The sequence below is a fragment of the Oenanthe melanoleuca genome, chromosome 1 (assembly GCF_029582105.1).
Source record: "Oenanthe melanoleuca isolate GR-GAL-2019-014 chromosome 1, OMel1.0, whole genome shotgun sequence".
NCBI lineage: Eukaryota > Metazoa > Chordata > Aves > Passeriformes > Muscicapidae > Oenanthe > Oenanthe melanoleuca.
Window position 1 is genome coordinate 39,762,233 of NC_079333.1, and position 21,925 is coordinate 39,784,157.

Consider the following 21,925-nt stretch of genomic DNA (forward strand, 5'->3'; position numbering starts at 1 on the left):
AAAAACTATAGTAGGAGTTTAAGGCCTTTATCTCCACGAGGAGCTGAAAACTCTGGCACAACCCACAACCAATACTTACTATGCAAATTAGCACACTCCCACACCCAGGGCTTCCAAAAATCAGTCAGTCATTCTTTCTAACATTTGCCACACAAGACAATCACACCAACAGCAAGCAACAGCGCCAATTAAGCATTTTTAAGGTCTTCAAAAATTCATAGCAAAGGGCACTTCTGAGAAAGATATCTTATAGATTTGGTTTTAAAAATAGACACCACACTCACATTCAAGGGATATCCTTCACTTTTAGGCCTTTGTCACAAATCTGAATCTTTATTGTTCTGAAATAAATGCTATAAACATAAGACTCAAAACAAGAACTCCAACTTTCAGTCTCAGAAGAGGTGTGGTTCAATGCCCATATCACATGTAACAAGAAAGTCTCCTTAAAAAAGGAAAAAAAAATTACTGTAAAGTCTTTCTTATGAATGAAAATGCAATCCTTTGTTTTTCTCATTACTTTGTGTACAGGCGGGCACCAAAAAAAACTTTTGCATTTTCTTTTGAATTCTTGCTATGACGCTTGACGGACTTTCTGCCATTCAACAAATTCATCCAGAAGTACGGGCCCTGAAAATGCAAAAACTTGGAGTTATAATTAACATTGTCTTTCAAACACCTTTTGAAGTATGAGGCTCAAACTACTGGTCTAGGAAACATCCATGTCAATCCTATGGTAAAATACTCAGATTAGTACAAACATTCCAATCCAAGGATAAAAACTGCACAAAGAACGCTATATGGAATCATGGAAAAAGTGCTTCTGATATCTGACAGAGTAAACTGAATGGAAAGCATAAAAATAATCTTATAAATCTTGCAATTCAGCACAACTAATTCCTTCTTCCTAAAGTTTTCAAAATTGTGAAAAATTAGAACATGGACCAAAATGGGACTTAGGCAATTCAGTCACGGCATGACTACCAGCCAGATGGAGATTTCAGCCCCAAAATTGTTAAGCTAGTTTATTATATACTAGTACAAAATGAGAGTTTGCTGTTTATAATTCTACAAGTCTACAGTTGCATTCAGCAAGCACCTTCACCAGAACCTCACTGAATACAAGCTGGCTCAAGTAAACCATCATACTACTGACATACTGTACCCATTACATACAATTAAGAGCAATTATATCTGCAGTTTGAAGATGGATGGTTATCAGGGCTGTTTTTCTACACATTGTTGGGAAAAAAAAAATATACCTTACAATATTGTTTCTTTTACAGAAGTTTGTTTTGTGCAATTTTACAATTCTCTGCTAATATTTGAATAAGCAAAACACTAAGAATACTTACATGCACCATCTTCATCATAGTTGCTAAGATCTGCATGGACAGTTCTGCTGAACTCTAGTACATTGTACCACTGATCCTTGTTCATAACTCTATACTTCGATTGCTAAGAAAAATAATTTCAAAATATTAAAATGTCAAGTGGCATTTGGTACTCCTGCATCTCATTTTATCTTCAATGAGCTCCTAACAAACAATGTAATGGGTAACAATGGCTATTACTTGATTTTCCATTTTAAAAAATACTACATATGAATATATTTCATAGTTATTTCATAGTTATATAAAATGATTTTTTGGAAGATCAGAGCAGAATCAAATTTCCCCAAACCTGGACATCAGTAAGTCACCACTCCAAGCTTCAAAAACTGGTATATTTTTGCCTTGCTCTGAAGCAAGGCATATCTAGCTCAGATATATTTCCAGAAATAATTATTTAAAAAAAAAAAAAAAAAAAAAAAAAATCTTTTCTCCAGGGTACAATATATTATGATCATAAGAACAACGACTTTACAGTGTTAGTACTGTTTTGAAGCAAGGGAATAGTTTCAAGCCTAATGTGCTCCACAAAAGACACCCGTTCACTTTAATCGCTCGTGTGCAGCTGAGCAAAATCTTCCAAAGAGTCAGAGATAGAGCCAGAGATCAAGGTACCTACACACTGTATTGGAAATGCTGTGCAGATGCAGCTCAAGAGACTAGTGGGGCTCTACTACTTACTTTTGAATTCATATTTAGAGTATTACCAAGACGGAATTTTAGTTGTCTTTGATAAGAAAAGGGGCTGGGGCACAGAGAGGAAGGTAAGGATCTGTGATGTATACAAGAACGTAACTGTTTCATAAGCACATTGGGAAGGGAAAGGGAGAAATAAGGATACATTCGTATGAAAAATAAACAATAGTGTCACAGAACAGTCCAACTACTATGTCTACATTCACAAAGTCAAGGAAACTTGTACCTCCAGGTATTGATAAAATACTGAAAACAGTGGCCAAGTTCTTCCGAGCAGAAGAGCTAACATGGACTTTGCAGTATCAATATCAAGACTTCGCTGGTCTTTTTCCTAAGGTTGAAAAAAGAAAGCACAGAAACCAATCAAGTACAAGCTTGTTGAATAAATAAAAGTGAGAACTTTCCTAACATTTCAGCAGCCTTACCCTTGCAAAATCAAAGGCGTATCTGTAGATATTCTTAAAGGATGAAATGTCATTCAACTGTGACCGTAAGAAGTCGAATTTACTCTGTAATTTTTCTGTACAGTCACACCTTAAAAACAAAAAAACAAACCAAAACCAAAGCATTAGGAGTTCAAAACACAATATCTAGGCAATGAAAAAAATGCCAGCAAACATAAAAAAAATCAGAATCACCAAAAGGGAATCATTAGATATACAAGATTTATACTGTGAAACTGACTTAAAGAATATTGAACATGCTCAACATTTGCAGCTTACTGAAATGATGAATGCTGACTTCTGTAAGGAAGTTTTTTGTTTTAAATATATCAGCAATATAATACAAATAATCACATCTCAAATAATAGCCTCGTAATTCCAAATTCTATAATCTAAATTCATTCTCAGCAGTACCAGATCTTCCAATCACTATGAAAGTTCGAAGAAAACTTCATTCAGTGTGCATTAAAGGGTAAAATCCAGCTATAAATAATGGGAAAACGCAAAACCTAAACATGTAGTTTTGAAGTGTGTGTTTACAAATGGCAGGATTGAGCAGGCACTCTGCAAAGCATACTAGTCTGCTCATGTTTTATGACTGATAAATGCAAGCTCTGATAAAACCTTAATCATCTGAATTAGTCAGTAGCTATTCAACTGAAAAATCAAAGGCTGTATGAGAATACACAGGCTCCCTAGACAACAGGATAAAGCTTTGGCAAAAATAACCCTTTGGCAGAAAGATCTCCTTGTACTTTACTCAGCAAGTTATTTTGCTTCCAAATAGAAAATGGGTCAGATTCACCAACAATGGCAAAGGAGAACGCAATTTAACCTTGCTAATCCTCCAGAAAACATTCACTCAATAGAACACTTATAACATGACGTTTTATTCTTACAGAAAAGCTGCCATGACTAAAGAATAAATTAAAAAAATCTACCTTGACTTGTATCCTTCATGAAGAAGCATACTTTCAGAAATGCAGCTGCACATAAATACTTCTTTGGTCACATGTCCCCCTTTTGGCAGCCTGCCTCTCAGAGAATACATCTGCACCTCTAACAGCTCCACAAGGACTTGTCACACAGGCCCCCAGCAAGGGCCCTTCGGGGGTACTGCAGGTTGCTGAGATGCTGTGCTTTGATGCTGTACTTTGCCCACAGCTGATACTTCCTGTTCCTCTGATCTGCCAGCCTGTGTGTGCACAGCTCTCTGTCAGTCTCTCTCTCAGATTGTGACAAGAGAAATGTAGCAATTCCAACTGATGCAACCTTTTATTATTTCTTGTTTCTAGCAGCATCTACCTAAAAGCAGCACTGAGTCCTAGCCAATACTGGTGCTAAATAAATAAAAATATTAGCTAATTAGGCTACATACTCAGATGGCAACTAGTATATTCTGTGATAAACCATATAACAAATTGAAAAGAACTCTCATTAAATGAGCTCTGGTAAATTTAACTAATGATAAAATTACTTTTTTTGGTCTTCAGTCACCTAAATGGTCTGTATTCTACTATTTAACCCTTAAAACACCACTATGTGATGCTAGAAAGGCATTGTATTTTTTATTCATATCTCTTCTATGTTCAAAGTTTCATACTTCCAACAATATTCTACACACTTGAGGACAAATCTATTTAATCTACCTAAATGCTCAAGTTTTTACTGTACTAGTGATATATATAAGCTATTTATAGTGGGTTTACCCCACATTTTGCTAAATATAATTTGACTGAGATTATTTACCATATCATGGGTAAACAAATTTCAGTATGTTTAAATTTCTCACAAAGTACTTTGCTAAAATTGTTCAAATAATCATAAATCTAAGCGCAAAGTAAAATGCCAGCTATCCTCTACTATACTATTGGCTATGTGCATTTTAATACACAGCTGATTATTTTTCAAAAGCTGGTATGAAATTGAGCAATTAAGTGTCAAGACTCCTAAGCAATTTATTATCAGTGCATTTATAATCAAAAATATCATGCTCAGACCAGCACTACCCTCTGGATCCTGACACACAGACATGTCTCTGTTAAAACTGTTTAGGGCATTTCTGTACCTAGCCACTGACTTTCCTCCCAGAAAGAGGTAAGGAGTTGTCAAACTCCTCTTTTATGGAGATACAGTTGCTTGTGTGGCTGCACCATAAAACAGATGACTGAGGTCACCCACACTTAAAATAATCTTCCTAATAATCAGAACAACCTTCTAATAAGCACAAGGGAATTAACACTAAACTCCTGTACAGACACTAGAAAAAGATGAGATTTCTCAAACAGTCTTTACTGAAAGACAGTATTAAATAGTGTTACCTCAAGATCAAAATTAGACTTTAGCTTACTAAATTCACTTCTCATCCCTACTTCACATTTTTAACAATACTCAAATTAGCATCATGAAGTAGATGTATTTTAAATTCTGTTGAGGTAGAGAGATCATCTGAGGCATAGCTAACATGGACAAAGTGATGATTCATTAACTCCTACTCAGATATTCCAATGTTTTATATTTCATAGCTGTTCACATACGCCTTTTATTAAAAAGAAAAATTGGTAAGATGTATACAAACATTAAACCAAAAGCATTTAATGTTATTATATATATTTCTTTCTAAGGAGGTATTTAAAGTAGCTGAAATAAACTGCCTAGCAGAGGTACTTGATTCTCTCTGCTATGAAGAGAGCTTGCATATATACATACATACATATATGTATATGCACGCACACACACACACATATATGTGGCAGAATTCACCCTGCCTACACAATGTACTGGAAACCTACCAGTCTAAGTTGCTCAGGTCTCATGGATGCTATTTAGGGCTCAATTCACCTTCATTTTGACAGTATCTACCTCACCACACATTTATTTTTCTCATCTCTAAACAGACTTCACCGGTGTATTATGAAACAACACACAGAGAGAATGTCACTTCAAGATTCAGGCACCCAATGCTGCCACCAAAGGCCTCAAATGCTGCCATCTAACAATATGTTAGAGATAGATGTCCTAAGCTTCAGGTGTTGCCATTCATAGAGGACTAGCCAAGCAACCTCTAAGAGCAATTCAGGTGACCGGTCATTAGGTCTCAGGGCAAACTGGATACCTCCCTAGGCTTCATTACACTGCCTGGATCTCCAAAGATTGCATTAAGAGTTTAAGAAATCTCAGCTCTCTGCATACAAACCAAACATTCAGGTATCTTACTACTGAGCTGAATTCCACCTAACCCTGTTAATGCAATTATCTTGTGTGATATTTCAGGTATTTCTGAAAGAAGGATTCTACAACAGAAGTCTTACTAGAACACACTCTGGAGTTTTAATGCATTTCAATCTCATTTTTTATGCAAAAATTAAAAGGAAAAAAAATAAGCTCTGTGAGCATGCAGTAATATTTTACTCTTAAGTGTAAAATCCTTTTCCTTCAAACTTCTGTCAAATCTTTCAAGAGAAAATAGATAACCCCATTCCAGATGGAATCCCTTAATATGATCCTCCCTTCCAAGTAAGCAACAACAGCTCAAATCTACAGGTTTGTATTTTCTTTCACCATGGTTTAATCCCAGCCAGCCACTAAGTGCCATGGAGCCACTTGCTCACTCCCAGCCAAAACTCAAACATATTTTTTGGCCAATGGATCCTGAGCTGTGTTATGTGAGCATCACTGCTTCACCCAGCTGCTTAGCCAGCTTATTAGAGAACAACAGGGAAGCAAAACATACACATTAACTGTATGTAAAATTTAGGCTTAGGCAAGTCCTCTCAGCAGAAGTCTGTTTCTATGAAAACGCACAGCAGCACACTATTTTCAGTCTTAAACACATTTAGACTATAGCATTACCATCTCTGTTCTGAAAAGAAGCAGAAGATTTCTAGTCATAGCAAATGTTAGAAACAGAGTCTAAAACATCAGCTCTGAACAGATGCCAGATTTTATGTATCTTTGTGCTTGCATTCTGTGAGGTTGGCTAACTCCTAAAAGCTTCTATTTGGGAATAAAAACTAAGTACTTCAGAGAAGTGACCAATACCCATTCACTGCATCTGAAAAATCATGCACCCAGAATTCAATCTCTGTCATCCTGAATTTCAGGCAGTTTAATCATTCCAGTCCCTAATTTAATTTCTCGTGATAGTTACAAAACATGGCATCTATCAGAAGCCTGATCCCAAATCAATTAAGAGTTGAGAGCCAGTCCAGAGCCAGTTACTCCATAGTTTTGAGTAACTAGAGGTTATCTGCCTGATAAAATTTCCCAAACCAATCCACAACTGATAGGGCAAGGGTAAAATCAACACCTCTTTCCCCAGCATGCTCTAGATGCATAGTAGCTCCCTATTTGTAATACTGAATGCAGTGTCATAACAAGACACCCTTAAAACGCTAGGGTACCACTAGTAGTTACACAAAGAACAAACAAAAAGTAACACCTGAACTAAGCCTCACAAAACGCTGATTACTTTAATGTAAGAAAGAATCTCTTTAGGAAGGGCATTAACTCACCAAAAATCCAATTGCAAACAGAAAGAGCAAGAAGCTAATTTATAAATTGAAAAGTTGTTATTTAACCTAAGCATTAAGCATGGCCTCTGACATGCATCTAACAAATAATACAGCAAAAATAATTATCCATGCAGTCCTCATCTATAAAGCTCAGAATCAGAAAAATCTTCTTGAATATCAGAAATGCTTATGTGCAACTCCATATCTACTTATTTATGTCTGTTAAATGGAATGATATTTTAACATATTTTTGTAAGAAAAGAAAGTCACCAAAACCTGTCTTAACTAGGTTTAGACAATAACTTAATCCTTTGAGTGAACTCATCAGATTAATTTTGCAGTTGTGGACCAAAATAAGACCTAAAAGCCAGCTTTTTTTGTGTCTTATTTCCAAAACACATGAAACAGAGCAAGAATAGTTAAGTTATAGGTACAAGCATAAAATTAGAACATTCTATTAGATATGTAAAAACACTCTTACTGTAATGAGGTCATTCCTTTTAACCATTCTTCCTTGGTAAAAAATCCCATGCTTTCAGCCTCTAGTTTCCAGGCTAAAACTAACATAATAATCTGGGAGAAACAAAAATAAGAGGAGGAAAAGGAGTCAGTACTTAAGAAAAGGCTGATTTACTAATGTCCAAGAATAATGCATTCAAACACTCTAGCAATTTCAGTACATGCTTGATCTTCGTATCTGTTACCATGAAAAAATTCAGCTATATACAAATTTTTCCTTATTTCCAATTTTTGATAATTAAGTATTACTATAATAAAACCAGCCAAGTATAACTGATGTATTCAGCTGAAACATCTTAGAGCAGCTCCTACAAGGAGGAAGACAAAAAACTCTTTGCTTAGTGGAGTTAAGAGTTTTACACAGAACTTAACTTTACCTAATATCCTCTTAGGTGTTGTTAGCCCTATGAAAGAAACTTACATTTTCAGGTTCAACACCGATGTCTTCACAGAACTTCTCCATTCCTTCAGGGCCTACAACTTCATCAGGTCCTACAAAGCAAAAACCACATCCGAGTGAAATCTAAGTAACATTCACTGCCAGAAGGGCTATACACAATAATTAGGCTATACTGCACCCAAAGTATTTCTAAAAACATTGAATTATGCCATCAAGTAGCTTTTAAGCTCAAACTACTCTATCAAGTGCAATTGTGTAGACACGTATGTTATGTGCTACACCAGAATGTTTGTGCTGTGCACTGCCTCACTTTGCCAGATGAGCCTTTTTAGTTTTGTATTCGAGTTTTCAAAAAACTCCATTGAGTTTCCTATTGATGCAGCTCAACTCCAATAATTGACTGTGGCAGTCAATTGTTTTAAGACAATTTGGGTACCACTACTCTCTGCTGAAGTTGCTTTATGAATAATGTTCTTCAAAAAATTATTTTATTAACACTAAAAAAAAACCTGAGTTCTGTCTGAGCTACTATTACAGATATTATTCTTTCAGTGGCGCTAACATTATGGGTTTACACTAACAGAGGAGGGTGAATCTGCAAATAATGTAAGATTAGTTTTAAAATGCTGAGTAATATAAACAAAAGGGTAAAAATAAATCGAAAAAATGCTGAGCATGTTAGCCATATACAAACCAGAAAAAGGTCAAGAGCTGCAATGAGAATAGCTTGATTAGGACCACAACAGTTAGTGTTATGCTGTCATTTCTCCATTTTAACACAAGTTTCTAAAATGCAGCAAAATACTGTACTTAAAGAATGCATATGGACACACTCTAGAGTGCTTTGTTCTTCTAATCTCTCTGGTTTCTGTTATTTTGACTAAGCCTGTTCCAAAAATTACTCCTAATGAGTAGCCAAATTTTATTAAAAGGCCTGTCAACACAGTATTTTGATGTGCCTTGGATCATTACATTAACATTTCGTTAGTATGAACTCATGTAAAAGGCAAAGGTTTCAGCTTCCAAAACAACATGCCACTTCACAACTTCTTGGCAAATTTTGCTACTTATAATAGGCAGAGTCCTTGATGATACCTGTCTCCACTTTACCTGTTGCCAGTGTAAGCAGAAGCCTCTTTAAGTGTTTGGATAATGTGCTTTGAATAACTGCTCACTGTGAGGTAAGAACATTGTCAATAAAAACTATTGAGAATGGCTACTTTTTACAGAAAATAAAATGCAACTGACACTTCAGATCATGAACCCCTACCTCTTGAGAAATATTGCAGAGGACATTTTGCCTAGGTAAGCCAGGTCAAACAGTGTTAGATAGAAAATGCTAAAAATAAAAAAGCAAGTTATGAAGAGAAACACATACAAGGGCTCACTGGTAATGACAAGTAAAAGCTTGAATCAGTGTTTCTGAAATCATACGTATGACTCACACACACACATACATGTGCCTAAATATAAATATGTGCCTATGTGTATGTGCAGTTTTACCTTCCAATGGAAACATTTTATCTCCTATTGTATATAATTTAACTGGAATTCTATCTACTGCTGGAAATGTGGCCTTTTTTGATTACTGGTTAATTAAAAGTAGAACCTCCTACATTCAATTCTTGACTCAAAGACAAAACTTAAACATTAATTCTGAAGAATGTGCAAACACATTTATCACAAGAAAATTAATTTTGAATTATAGATATGGCTCTACTCCAGAAGAGTATGCCTCAAACCTAAAGTAGAAACAGATTACTATAAACAAGAGCAGTTCATTGGTGTGAGAAGACTGCAAGGAAAATATCAGTCCTGATAAATATACTGAAATCAATTGCTGGCAGATAAAGCAGCAGCTCTCTCCATACTAAGACCTGGCAATTAACAAGTTTTAATCACCAAGTATTTATGATGGACTTTAAGCTGTGATTAGACAAGAAATTTATAACAATTTAGAAATCCTGAGTTTGGAAACCATATAACTGGTAAATAAATAGCAGCAATAATGTAATAAATTCTGCAAAATATGCTGCACAGTCACTGAAAGCAGCTATTTGATGGCAATTGTGAGTTATTTGAAAGAAGCTACTTCAAATACTTTTGGAATGAGACATTTGTTATTTAGAATATCAAAAATGTTAGCACAAATTCTGAGATGGAAAAACAGTATAAACCTCTATTATTTTGTTTTGTGAAAGTGAAATCCAAGGCTTAAATAATGACCTACGTCATTAGCCTTCCAACATCATCACAAAGAAGATACAGTTAGATACATAAGCATCAATCTGAATTATCTCTCAGTGTCTTGACTTCTACTTGACAATTTCAAAGCAAGAAGCAGAATCACTCAATATATCCTGGTTCAACATTGTACTGTTCAACATCTGTTACTTCATTTTAAAGTTATAAAGCATAGAGGAAAGAAAAAAAGAGACAAAAAGAACAAACACCAAGAAGATGATAATAAAAGCTATATTAAGTCAAGTGTGTGCTATAAGGACACAAGTACAGACATAGCTTTATGTCTACATCAGCATTAAAAGAGTAAAATGAAAGTAGTATTTGACATATTGCTTAATTTAAAACAAAACAAAACAATATAGCTTAAAACATTGCATATTACCTGCATATTCATAAAACCAAGCCAGGCACTTTTTGCTTGAAAAATGTTCCTCTCCACTTATTACTTTACCAGATGCTTGTGATCTGCAGTAGCAAATAGAAACACAGGGATGAACAGTGTTATTTTAAAGAGCAATGTGAAAAACAGGAAAAATTAAATTACACCACATTTATTATTAATCTACTTAAATTGGTTCACAAGGTCAATATACATCTACAGTTATGCTGAATTTCACAAAAGGCAACTGTCTGTCATCCTCAACTCTTGCTGGAATATAAAACTACCTTTAGATTACAACCATCTCATAGCCTGAATTATTGCAACTATTACCTTTTGTGAAATGCAGAAGTACTGTTATTTTGTAGATATTAAACAAAAAATTGGCCACACAGATGGTCAAAATATCACTCCTCATTAATTCAAATGCCTTATTATCTACTTATATTTATACATATAGGCATTTAATGTTAGGTCTCTAATAAGCAGCATGATCTTCAAGAGTGCTGAATATGCACAGATCTCATTAAGGTCAACAGAAGCTGCAGAGTTTGACATATTTAAAAGTCGGGATATTTATAGTTAACCATCCAAATTTGGGGAAAAAAACCAACTTGGTCTATTTGTTTACATTATGTATGTAATTAAAAATCTGCAAATTCTATAGATACTTGGTAGATATACCAGAACAGTAATGTGCAATCTGTGGCAAGACTGAAGCTGCTCAGCACACTCAGCTTCTCCCCATATTGTTTTCATTATGTAACACACAACCCAGTTTGCCTAGGAAGTGAATTCTCTAATTCATCATTCATCAAAATAATACATAGAATTTCCTCCAGTAAAAACACTGATTACATAAAGGCATCTTCAGTCAGTAAGGAGTTGCAGAACCTTTTCAAAGCATCCTCATTTCAAACAAATTACAGACTTTTAGAACAAGCTAAGGTTATTTCTAACAATGAGGTGAAAGCTAACCGTATGAGAGGATTTTAAATTATGCAGCTCCCACATAACAATTTTAAAATTAAAATGTCAAGCAGGAGAAGAATAGCTCAATTCTGAGAGGAGTGAACAACCTTAACTCCCCATGTATCTTTTTTAGCTTCACTGGAAAAGAAAGAAACACTCTAAGAAGCAGCCTTCTGTGCTGAAAGCTGGAATTAAAGGTGTCCTACAAACATCCATCCATCCAACTGGCATTAGGAATGCAAGTCATCAGAATGAGGCAGAGTCATATGGTATGCTATTGCTTATTAGCTTTATCCAGATTAACATAGATCTATTTGTAATCACTGATTTTACTAAAGAATATTACCAATAAATTGTTGTGTAAAAACATAATGCCAAAAATGCTTGCGTATCTAACATTTTCTGGTCACCTAGCATGAACTCCCACTTACATCATAGTTTTTGCCTAAGAACTACCTCCCTGTAGAATCTGGTTTTCTTTTTTATTTTAGCTATGAAAACACTTTATGTAAAAGAAATTAAGATCATAAAATTTCGGTTAACAGTATTCCAGAAAGACAAACTGAAACTGAACACATGAAACAAGAGCTAAGATGAGCAAGGAAACTGAAACCTGGTATTACAAACCAGAATAACTTAGCTTTTTTAAGTATAGAAAATAAAGTATGAGAAAACAGAAGTGTTCCCTCTAAATCTACTTTGAGGCAGAACCATGAGGGTTCTGAGCATAGAGGATAATGCTGGCACAAGAACAGTTATTTATAGGCAATGAATAAACTGACTGAAGCTAAAAGGTCATCAATGACCACAGAAAGTGAGCTCTGGAATAGTCAACTGAACAGTCATGACAAAATAAGAGCCTGGGCACTTCTAAGCTCAAGCTTGGCCAGCCTATGAGAAAGCCATACGCCACAATTTTTTGCAATAGCCATTCCTGCAGTGTTGATTTCGCAAGCCCTTTGTATCCTCATGTCCTCAGGACGTTAGTCCTAACTACTGCTTTACTGGCATGCTTAACAAGGCCTAACAGATGAAGCAGGCAGTTAGTTACTTCGGGGAAGCTCCTGCCGCACCGCACTAATGGCTTATCATTCTAACAGCATCTTTCGGCTATCATGGCAGTAGTTAATGGATAAGATGCTTCAGACTCCTGCATTTATTAGAAAAACCTTTCCTGTTCTTAGTTTCCAGTGTGCTGACCAATCCTTCCAATTCACTGCAAAAAAAAAAAAAAAAAAAAGGAAAAAAAAAAGAAAAAAAAAAAAAAAGGAAGCAAAAAGAGCAAAAAAAGAAAGAAAAGAAGGGAAAAAACAAAAAGGGGAAAAAAAAAAGAAAAGAGGAAACGACGATTTAGCACAGACACTCTTGGGTACTGGCAACCTTTAAGTGAGGAGAGCCGCCTACCCCAGGGAGATGGAATATGGGGACAAACGCCAGAGCCGGCCCTCGAGGCAGAGCCAGAGGCAACGGGAGCCGTTCCGTGGCGTTTCTGCCCGAGGCGTGACCGCGCCGCACGCCGCCGCGCCAGCCCCGCACCTGCCCCGGACGTGCCCGCAGGCACGGCCGCGGCCCTGCCGGGCCTCCCCGCGCCCGCCGCCCCGCCAAGCCCCACGGCCGCCGCAGCCCAGGGCCCGCGGAGGGGCGGCCCGGGACGTGACCGCCGGCACCGGCCGCCGCCCCGCGAGACGGTACCTGCCGAGTTTACATTTCTTGAGGCCGGTGTCGTCCGCCGCTGCCGCCCCCGAGGACTTCCTCTTCTTCTTCACCGGCATCGTCCTGCCTCGGGGCGGGGCCGCCCCGCTGCCGGGGCCCGCAGCCGAGGCCCCCCCGGGCTCGCTTCCCCTGGCCGCCGCCGCCTCGGGAGACCGGCGGTGAGGAAACGAGAGGAGACCCCGGTCCTGCTGGTCCTCCCCAGCCTCACGGGCGCTGCCGCACCCCGCTCGCCGCGGGCAGACGCCGCCGCCCCGTTCGCAGAAGCGGGTGCCGCGCCGGGGGCGGGAGCGAGCGCAGGCGGTATCGGCTGCGGAGGGAACGGCGAGAACGACCCGGACACAGACGGCGCCGGGCAGGAAGTGGCAGCGCCGCCGGGGCGGGGCCGCGCCGGGACCCGCCCCCAGGAGGGCGGGGCCGCCCGCGTGTTTCCCGGCCGGAGCGGGAGCCGCGTGTGGGGCAGCGGCCGCGCTGCCGTTACCGCTCGGCGTCCGCGGCGAAATAAACGGGGAAGCGCCAAGGATTCCGCTCCTTCCCGGCCCGCGCGGGCACAGCCCACCGCCGGCGGGAGCTGAGTGTCTCGTTGGGGCTGGCACAGGCCGAGTTCTAGGGCAGCTGCCGGGCGGAACGGGAGGCACTCTGTCCCTTTAGAGACCCTCTGGAGAAGGGGCCGGGAGCGCCGAGCGGGGCGCGGATCGCTGCGCGAAACCACGGGCAGCCACAAGCTTGTGCTCCCGGTGGGCGGTCAGAGCACTCGGGCCCGGACCCACTCCTCCGCCTTGCTGTACCACGGGCTCCCTAGCAGAGTGGGGCGGGGGCGAGGGAAGCACCCCAAGTGCTGCGGCGCCGTGACACCGTGAGGCAGCTGATGGCAGGACAGATGCCTCGGTGAAGCCGGGGCAAGCCGGGCAGAGTGTGGGGCCGGCTGCTGCCGTGCGACGAACAGCGCGGCAGCATCTCCGCCCCGCCCGCCGGGCCAGCCCCGTCCCGCCCCGTTCTGCCGATTTCCGAGCGCCTCGGCCGCCGCCTCCTGCCCGGCGCCGCCGCAGCTAAGCCGCCTGCGCGCCGGGGCCGCCATCTCCGGTCACCATAGTGACGGGTCCCGGCGACGCCGGACGGCTCCGGGGCTCTCCCCGTGTGCCCCGGAGCGGAGCCGCCGTCCTGTCCTCCGGCAGCCCTTTGGGTATTCCCCCGCCAGCGCCTGCATGTGCTGCCGTGGCGTTCTGGATCCAGCCCCGCCTTGATCCTGCCCGGCGGGGTGCGTGCCGCCACCATGGCCGGGGAGGGAGACAGGAGGAAGCGCTTTATTTCGGCCACGGCTGCCAACTACTTCGGGCTGGACCCGGCGGGCGGTGCCGCTGCCCTGGCCGCGGGGCTGCATTCCCGCCCGGAGCTCAGCCGCTTCCTCGACGACGGCAATGAGTTCCTGCTGGTGGTGCAGCACTCGGGCGCGCAGCTCCGCGCCTCCAACAAGGTACCGTAGAGCCCGGCGCCTGCGGGTCCCGCGTGTGCGCCGCGCCCGCCGTGCCGTGCCGTGCCGAGCCGTGCCGTGCCGAGCCGTGCCGTGCCGTGCCGTGCCGTGCCGAGCGGGGATGCGGAGCCGGGTCAGCCCGGGCTTGCCGTGCCGTAAAGACGGGCCAGATCCGGGAGACATCTCCCTCCTGCGAATATCTGTGCAGGGCTCTGCGTCTGCTGCAAGCTGCTGGCGGCTGCCGTGGTTTAACCCCAGCAGATCAGTGCCACTCACTGTCCCCCCCGCTTCTCGCCGTGGAGAGAAGAATCGGAAAGAAATCGCCGTGGGTTGAGATAAGAACAGTTTAATAACCAAAACTAAATAAAATATAATCTGTAATTACTAATACACTAATAATAATGCTAACAACTGTAATAAAAAGGGGCGAGAGAGGGGAACAAAACCCAAGAGATCCAGTGATGCACAATGCAGTTGTTCACCACCCACTGACTGATGCCCAGCCTGTCCCCCAGCAGCGATGGGTGCCTCCCGACCAACTCCCCTCAGTTCATACACTGAGCAGGATGCTCTGGTACGGAATATCCCTCTGGCCAGCTGTCCTGGCCATGCTCCCAACCAGCCTCTTGTGCCCTCCTCACTGGCAGAGCACGAAGCACTCAAAAGTCCTTGACTTTGGGTAATTGCTGCTCAGCAAGAACCGATGTATCAGTGTGATATTAACATCATTCTCATACTAAACCCAAAATACAGCACTGTGCCAGCTATTAAGAAGAAAATTAACTCTATCCTTGCTGAGAGAAGAGCAGAGTCCATGAAGACCATATGGTCAGCTGACGATACATTTGTTAGCAGATTGTGCCCCTGTTGGTGCAGTTTCAGTGTGCTGTATATTGTCTCTTGTGAACATACTGTGGCCTGGGGCATGGCGTTGATGTGGGATTTCTTCCTGGGCATGGCTGCAGGCAGGTGACAGGAAGGATTACATGGGCAATGTCCATGCAGGGAATGGGACCCAATGTGTGGCACATAGCTAATATTTGACTAATCCAAGGTGGATGTTTGTCCAAGCATGCATTTTTCAGACTGTTGTGTCCAGCTGTGAGCAAATCTGAGGTTCATTGTATGGGATGTCCTGCCTTATATCTTGTGTTCAGCGAGTGACTCTTTGGATTGCTGCCATGGGATGTGGTGTGCACTCAGTGTCACCATGGAGGGAGGGCATGGTGTGGTGCCAGCCACACAGAGTGTGCAGGCAAGGCTTGGGTCTTGACATGGGAGCTGTTGTTCTGCAGTGGGACCAGGAACTCAGTGTCTGTTGTGTCAGTGGCTTTACACAGAGAAGATGCATGTAAGGAGTCCTCAACATGTGAAGTGTGGACTTGCATAAGTCCTTGGTTAATCCTCTGTGAAGTCTAGTGCTTCTATATTCAGGCTAGAATGAACATGGGTACCAGATTTTGGGAATGCTGCTGAGCCACTGTCTAAGATGTGAAGCAGCTTTCAGCAATTGTGGAAGATCAGATATACTCTGTACCTGTTGTCTCAGCAAAGCTACGTCTGTAGATGTTGGGCTAAAAACTTAATAAGAAAGCACAACTGATACTGTCCAATAAAGCTTAAAACTGTTCTTACTACTCTTTGTTTCCTTGAACAGAAAAATAGTACACAGGTACTTACAATTGCACAGAATCTGGGGTTTCACTTGGTGCATCTTTTTGCTATTAATTTATCAAATGTTTCATAAATTTTTCTGTTCTATGAATTCTCCTCAGCCAGAAATAATTTCCATACTTTATGACAATTTTTGGAACTTTACCCATTAAGTTGGGCTGTGGATGGAACATTAGTCACATTGCAATTTATGATTTTACTTATGAAGGAGCATGCCTGTTCCTGACAAATCCATGAATAATGTGTTTACAAACTCAGGGAAAACATACAGAATATTTAGAATATATAGAAAAATATTCCCAAAGTTTGTGGCATAAAAATACAATTAAAAAATAGGCTTCATGCTTAGTTTTTCTGGGCACAAGAGAGAGTTTCTGTTTTGTCCAGAGAAAGTGGTAAGTAGAGTTTTCAAAATATAATAAGAAATGATATTTTATTATATGCTGTAGAAGACTTTATGTATTTGATGTTGGAAGTCAGCTTCCCATAGACTCAGAAATGGGTATCATAGAAATTTTAATTTTCTGTGCAAATCAGGTACTACCAGAATTTTATCAGAGCCCAGAGGGAGTATTGTGGTATTTTATATCTTTTTCTTGATGCAATTTGTTTGTGTAAATGGTGTCTGTAGTTTAGCAGTCAGTAACAGCTTTTTAAACAAATCCTGTTTTCTTGATTTTTACAGATTGAAGCTACTGATTCAGAGAATAATGTGTTGGTATTCTTTAAGCTGAGACCTGACGTAATTACTGAAGATAATCTTCACAGTAATATTCTTGTGTCATCTATGCTGGATTCACCAATCAACACCCTCTATCAAGCTGTACGACAAGTTTTTGCACCAGTACTACTGAAGGTGAGCAATATACTAGTTTAAATGTTTTGTAGATTTATATTGAGATATTGGAATTCAATAGTATTGTTACCTAATTCTGAGCTAAATATTTTATATTATTAAACCAAAATATTTGAGGAGATTAAGGAATGGGTGATAGTTATAATTTCTAAGTTAAAGAGAGTACTTAAATTCCTTTCAGTAAGGATGAGAGGAAAATTCTGGACATACATATGCCTGACTGCAAATACACTGGCCATTGGTGGTTAATGTGGAAAACCACCTCGCTCTCTTCCAGGGTGTCTTTATAAACCCAACAACTGACTTTTGATTTTGTGATAAAAATGTTTTTTATAGTATTATTCTGAATTGTTAAATGAAAAGAATGAGGTGCTTTTCCTTGCCTTCAGGGAAAAAAATGCTACATTGTCCCACCATGTGGTTAGTACTTAACCTGAATTTTATATGTTTTTAAGGATTATTGGGAAGAAAACAGTAATTGCTCTGTCATGTGAGTCATGATTTTTGAAATTTTCATTACAGGATGAGAAGTGGAGTAAAGCATTTGATCCCAAACTCCAGAAACTTTTAAGTGAGCTTGAAGCTGGTTTGAGTACTGCTCTCAGAAGATCAGTTCCCAGTTATACAGGAACAAAATTCAGTGAAGATGATGTGCGAGGTTTGTTTTGCAATTTATGTCTTTTATAGTTAATTTTGAATTCAGAGTAAATAGTTTATTTACAAGTTGGGTGTTTAGGTTTCCCAGTGATTGCACAGTGTGAAATATAACTAGTTATTAGCAGGCTGGAATTACTTATAGTCTTGCCAGAAGACCAGAGTTGACTTTTATTGTGCATCTAGTCAGGATCAGAAGTTAAAGGATATTTACATAACCATATGTAAAAATTTGCTTTAGAAAGTATGTTCTGACTGAACATATTTTATAATAATTAATTTGATATATAATATAAAAATATTAATGCTATTATAAATATGATTATAAATATAGCTATTAATATAATTATAAATATATAATATATATTTGATATATTTAATATATAAATATTTTCAATTTTATTTGCAGCTATACTTACACCAACAGATGAATTTCAGTTCTGGAGAGAATGTGCTCATCATGGAAATAAAGGGTGTAGTAAAGAGAGAGCTTCATATTTTAGAGATCTGTTTGAAGACATTGCAAAAGTATGTTTCATTTTGTGTGATCAGTGATATATTTCTAGACTTAGTGAAAAGCTCTCTTCCTATGAAATATGTGTCAGTATATGTACACTCTTTCTACATATATGAATATATGACTACTTTTTTCTTGGGCAAAATTTTACTTTAACTGATACTCATGGAGTTTGTAGAGACAGTGGTGCATAAATGTTTCAAAAATACTATTTGTAAAGGAACCATATTAAGGATCTTCTTTTTCCTAGGATTATTACAACTTGGATACTCTCTCATTATTTGAAGTTGTGGATTTGGTGGAGGCTACCAAGGATACTGTTGATAGTGTGTGGAGACAAACAGAACATGATCCTTATCCACAGTCTCGCATGCATAATCTCTTGGATGTGATAGGTAAACCTTTATGCAATCTTTATTAAATGAACAGTCAAGAAAAGTGAAATGATTCCTTGAGCAGAGACCTTCATCCTTGTAAAGGCACCAGTAACAGCCCATAGCATGAAGGTGCTTGCTTCTTGTAATTATGATGCATGAATGTTATTTGCCTTCTAGTATGTGGCAATTCTGCCAGTTCTGGTAGATGCCTTCACACATGCTTGGGAAGGTGATGGGTAGTTAAAAGGAGTTGGATACCTTTCAGCATAACAGCTCATGTTATGCTTCTGTTTGACTCCCTGTCTTTCTCTCAGAGGAGAAAAATTTATTTACATGAACTCCCATTGAAGGTCAGTTCAGTCTGTGTGCAGGTGAGAGCAGGATGTGCAGAGAGGTTCTTCTCTCATTCTCTTGTCAGCAGCCCCATGTTTGGGGACAGGCATAGGACAGTGAGTTTGTGTGCTCCTGACAGATGTGTGTGTTTGTGTGTGTGTGTGTGTGTTAGAGAGAGGAAGAGTTGTGGGGGACAGTGAGATACAGCCATTGCTGCTGATAAAGACAGGTGCTTGTGTGTGCAATCCAGAATCCAAATCCATCAACTTTACATGTTGGACCAACTTCTGTTTAACTTGGAGATATTCAAGAGATTTGTTGAATCTGAAACAAAATAATCAGTTATTGCTGCATTTGTGTGGTTTGAAATCGAGGTACTACACTGTTCTTTTAAAATGTGATTAGAATGTGGTGTAGCTTTAAAGGAATTACTTTAAACAAACATGACATCTTGGTTTTTTAATACTTGCTTGTCTTCTAGGTGGCTCACTAGGTAGATTTGTTCAGAGAAAATTAGCAGCTTTGAATTTGTGGGAGGATACTTTTCACAGTGTTAAAGAAAACATACAGGCTGGCATCTTGGTTTGTGAACAGTGGGTGTCAGCTTGTGAATACCTAACTGGACAACTATGGCAACGTTATGCTCTCCATCCATGGAAAAATGAGAAATATTCCCCTGAACTGATAGCCAAACTTGGCCAACGTCTTGATGAGGTAGGGATTTGAATTATACATATTAGTTCAATTAGATTCAGGATTAAGCAGTGTTATTTCAAGTTAAAAAAGGGAATTAAAAAACTTTCATAATCTTTTCAGAGTCAGGTAGTATCCCATGAAGTTTGTTTGAGCCTTTCAAAACTTTCCTGTAAAAAGGAGAGAGATGTGTACTTGTAAAATAAATTTTATGTAAAAATACATTTGTTATATCAAATACTTTTTTTCCCTCATAGGTGCTAACCGTGAGAACACTGCATGAGAAAATTATGTTCTTTTTGCCAGCTGGAGAACAAAATTCTTTACATTTTTCCAATGTGTTTGAACCCTTTGCTGGCCTGAATCCTGTACACTATAATCCTTACACAGAGGTAGAATGCTTATTTTTAATTTATTCACATTCTTTCTGCAATGTATATAGTCCTAAACTAACACATGAACTCATTATCTCTAGCCATTATGGAAAGCAGCAGTCTCTCAGTATGAAAGAATCATTGCACCAGCGGAACAGAAAATAGCAAGCAAATTGAAGAAATTTATTTCAGAAATTCTGGACAGTCCACAGCAGGTATGGGTAATTCTGTAGTCTGAAAGCTTTCCTGAAAATCAAGTTATTTAATTCCTAAGTAGTCACTTTAGGGGATAGGAGTAAGTACTTAGAGCCAAAGACAGCACTACTGGGTGGTGTCAGTGTATGTTTAATTTTTTTCATGAGAAACTGATAACTTTTTATAATCTTCATATTCCAGCTTCTTCAAATATTTCAGAAGCATAAGGAACTGATAAAGCACCCAAATATAAGCAAAGAATTGCTTTTTGAAAGGGAAACATTGCTGGCAGCAATTCAAGATTATGTCAAAGGTATTTAATTGCATTAGTTTTTTTGTGAATGATAGGATTTTTATTTACTTCTAGAATTATGTCCATTTTCCTAATATATTTTTGTAACTTCAATAATGATCTAAGGTTGTTCTGTTAGATTTCTGGTCTAATGAATCTTTTGCATGTGTTAGACTATGAGACAGACTTTGAAGCTCGATGCCATGGTGTTCCTGGTGATGTTTCTGGACCACTGTCAGGCAAGAACCTTTCTGAAGTTGTCAATAATATTGTTTGGGTCCAGCAGCTGGAACTGAAGGTAACATTCTGTTGCTGTTTACACACAATTTATCATAGAATGTAAAACATGGTATTTGACATTTCTGGGGGGAATTCCACACAGAAAAATTGTGGGCTTCCCAAGAGTTTTATAATAGAGGTTCCTTATCAGTAGAGCTGCTTGCTAAGTTGAATTTTATTAGCAGACCCAGAATGTAGTCTTTTTGTAGTAAACTGAAGTGCCTCTTTTATTAAATTATTTTTTTAAAAGGTCAAAATTCATACACTAGGTGTTTTTGTTAAATTTTACCCTCCAGCTTGCATTTTAAAATTGTATTTAGGATTCACAGATATCCAGATTCTGAAATCCTAATTCTCACTTGTTATTACTAACCTTCCTAGTTTCTTCTTGAAATCAAAGAGTAGTTACATTTTGAGCTTGTGCCTGCCTGGTAATTGACAATAGTAAAGTAAATGTACAACCATTCTGTTTTAATTGATCTTGTTTTTGTAAGTTTGTATTTACACTTTAGTAGGAAACTTTGAATATTTTTTGGACAACATTGACCAATGAAAACCAAAATGTTTTTTGTGATGTGAACGTAAGTGCCCTCTACAATAATTATGGTTTTGAATGAGAATATAAGTTACTTATCCCAGTATAACTATTAGCCTTTTTCAGCTGATGTATGTCAGTTTTATGTCTGCTTTAGGCAGTGCTAAATTTTTAAAATTGCTCTCAAATCTCCTCTGATTGTATCGACTAGGGTTTTAATTTGTCCACATGTAGATGTGAAATTCCATTTCCAATATCTTTGAGTATTGTCATAGTCCTTATAGATACAGCAGAAGACTCGTGGGAGTTCTATACCTTTTCAGAAAGTTAATTAAAGACCAAGTGAGATATCCTGGGGTATCTTAATAGGGTGGATGCCATTGTCAGCGTGTCAGTGGACAGCTTAT

General features: G+C 39.3%; 2 protein-coding genes across 2 annotated transcripts in view; one reads left to right on the top strand and one right to left on the bottom strand.

Moving 5' to 3' along the window:
• Positions 1 to 299: 299 nt before the first annotated feature.
• DCUN1D5 (defective in cullin neddylation 1 domain containing 5) lies at positions 300 to 13,623 on the bottom strand. The gene is made up of 8 exons (XM_056488345.1): positions 13,251 to 13,623; positions 10,590 to 10,672; positions 7,985 to 8,055; positions 7,526 to 7,617; positions 2,513 to 2,621; positions 2,314 to 2,418; positions 1,356 to 1,458; positions 300 to 630 (listed from the first exon to the last, which is right to left on the bottom strand). Exons 1-8 carry the CDS (start codon positions 13,328 to 13,330, stop codon positions 575 to 577), a joined length of 699 nt encoding a protein of 232 aa, XP_056344320.1. The 5' UTR covers positions 13,331 to 13,623; the 3' UTR covers positions 300 to 574.
• A 551-nt stretch (positions 13,624 to 14,174) lies between these two features.
• Positions 14,175 to 21,925, top strand: part of DYNC2H1 (dynein cytoplasmic 2 heavy chain 1) — a 139,743-nt gene continuing 131,992 nt past the window's right edge. Inside the window, exons 1-10 of the mRNA XM_056488331.1 lie at positions 14,175 to 14,742; positions 17,099 to 17,269; positions 17,792 to 17,927; positions 18,333 to 18,451; positions 18,691 to 18,835; positions 19,632 to 19,864; positions 20,101 to 20,235; positions 20,319 to 20,432; positions 20,614 to 20,725; positions 20,878 to 21,002. Coding sequence (XP_056344306.1) covers positions 14,542 to 14,742; positions 17,099 to 17,269; positions 17,792 to 17,927; positions 18,333 to 18,451; positions 18,691 to 18,835; positions 19,632 to 19,864; positions 20,101 to 20,235; positions 20,319 to 20,432; positions 20,614 to 20,725; positions 20,878 to 21,002 — 1,491 coding nt within the window. The 5' untranslated portion in view covers positions 14,175 to 14,541. The remainder of the gene's footprint in view (positions 14,743 to 17,098; positions 17,270 to 17,791; positions 17,928 to 18,332; positions 18,452 to 18,690; positions 18,836 to 19,631; positions 19,865 to 20,100; positions 20,236 to 20,318; positions 20,433 to 20,613; positions 20,726 to 20,877; positions 21,003 to 21,925) is intronic.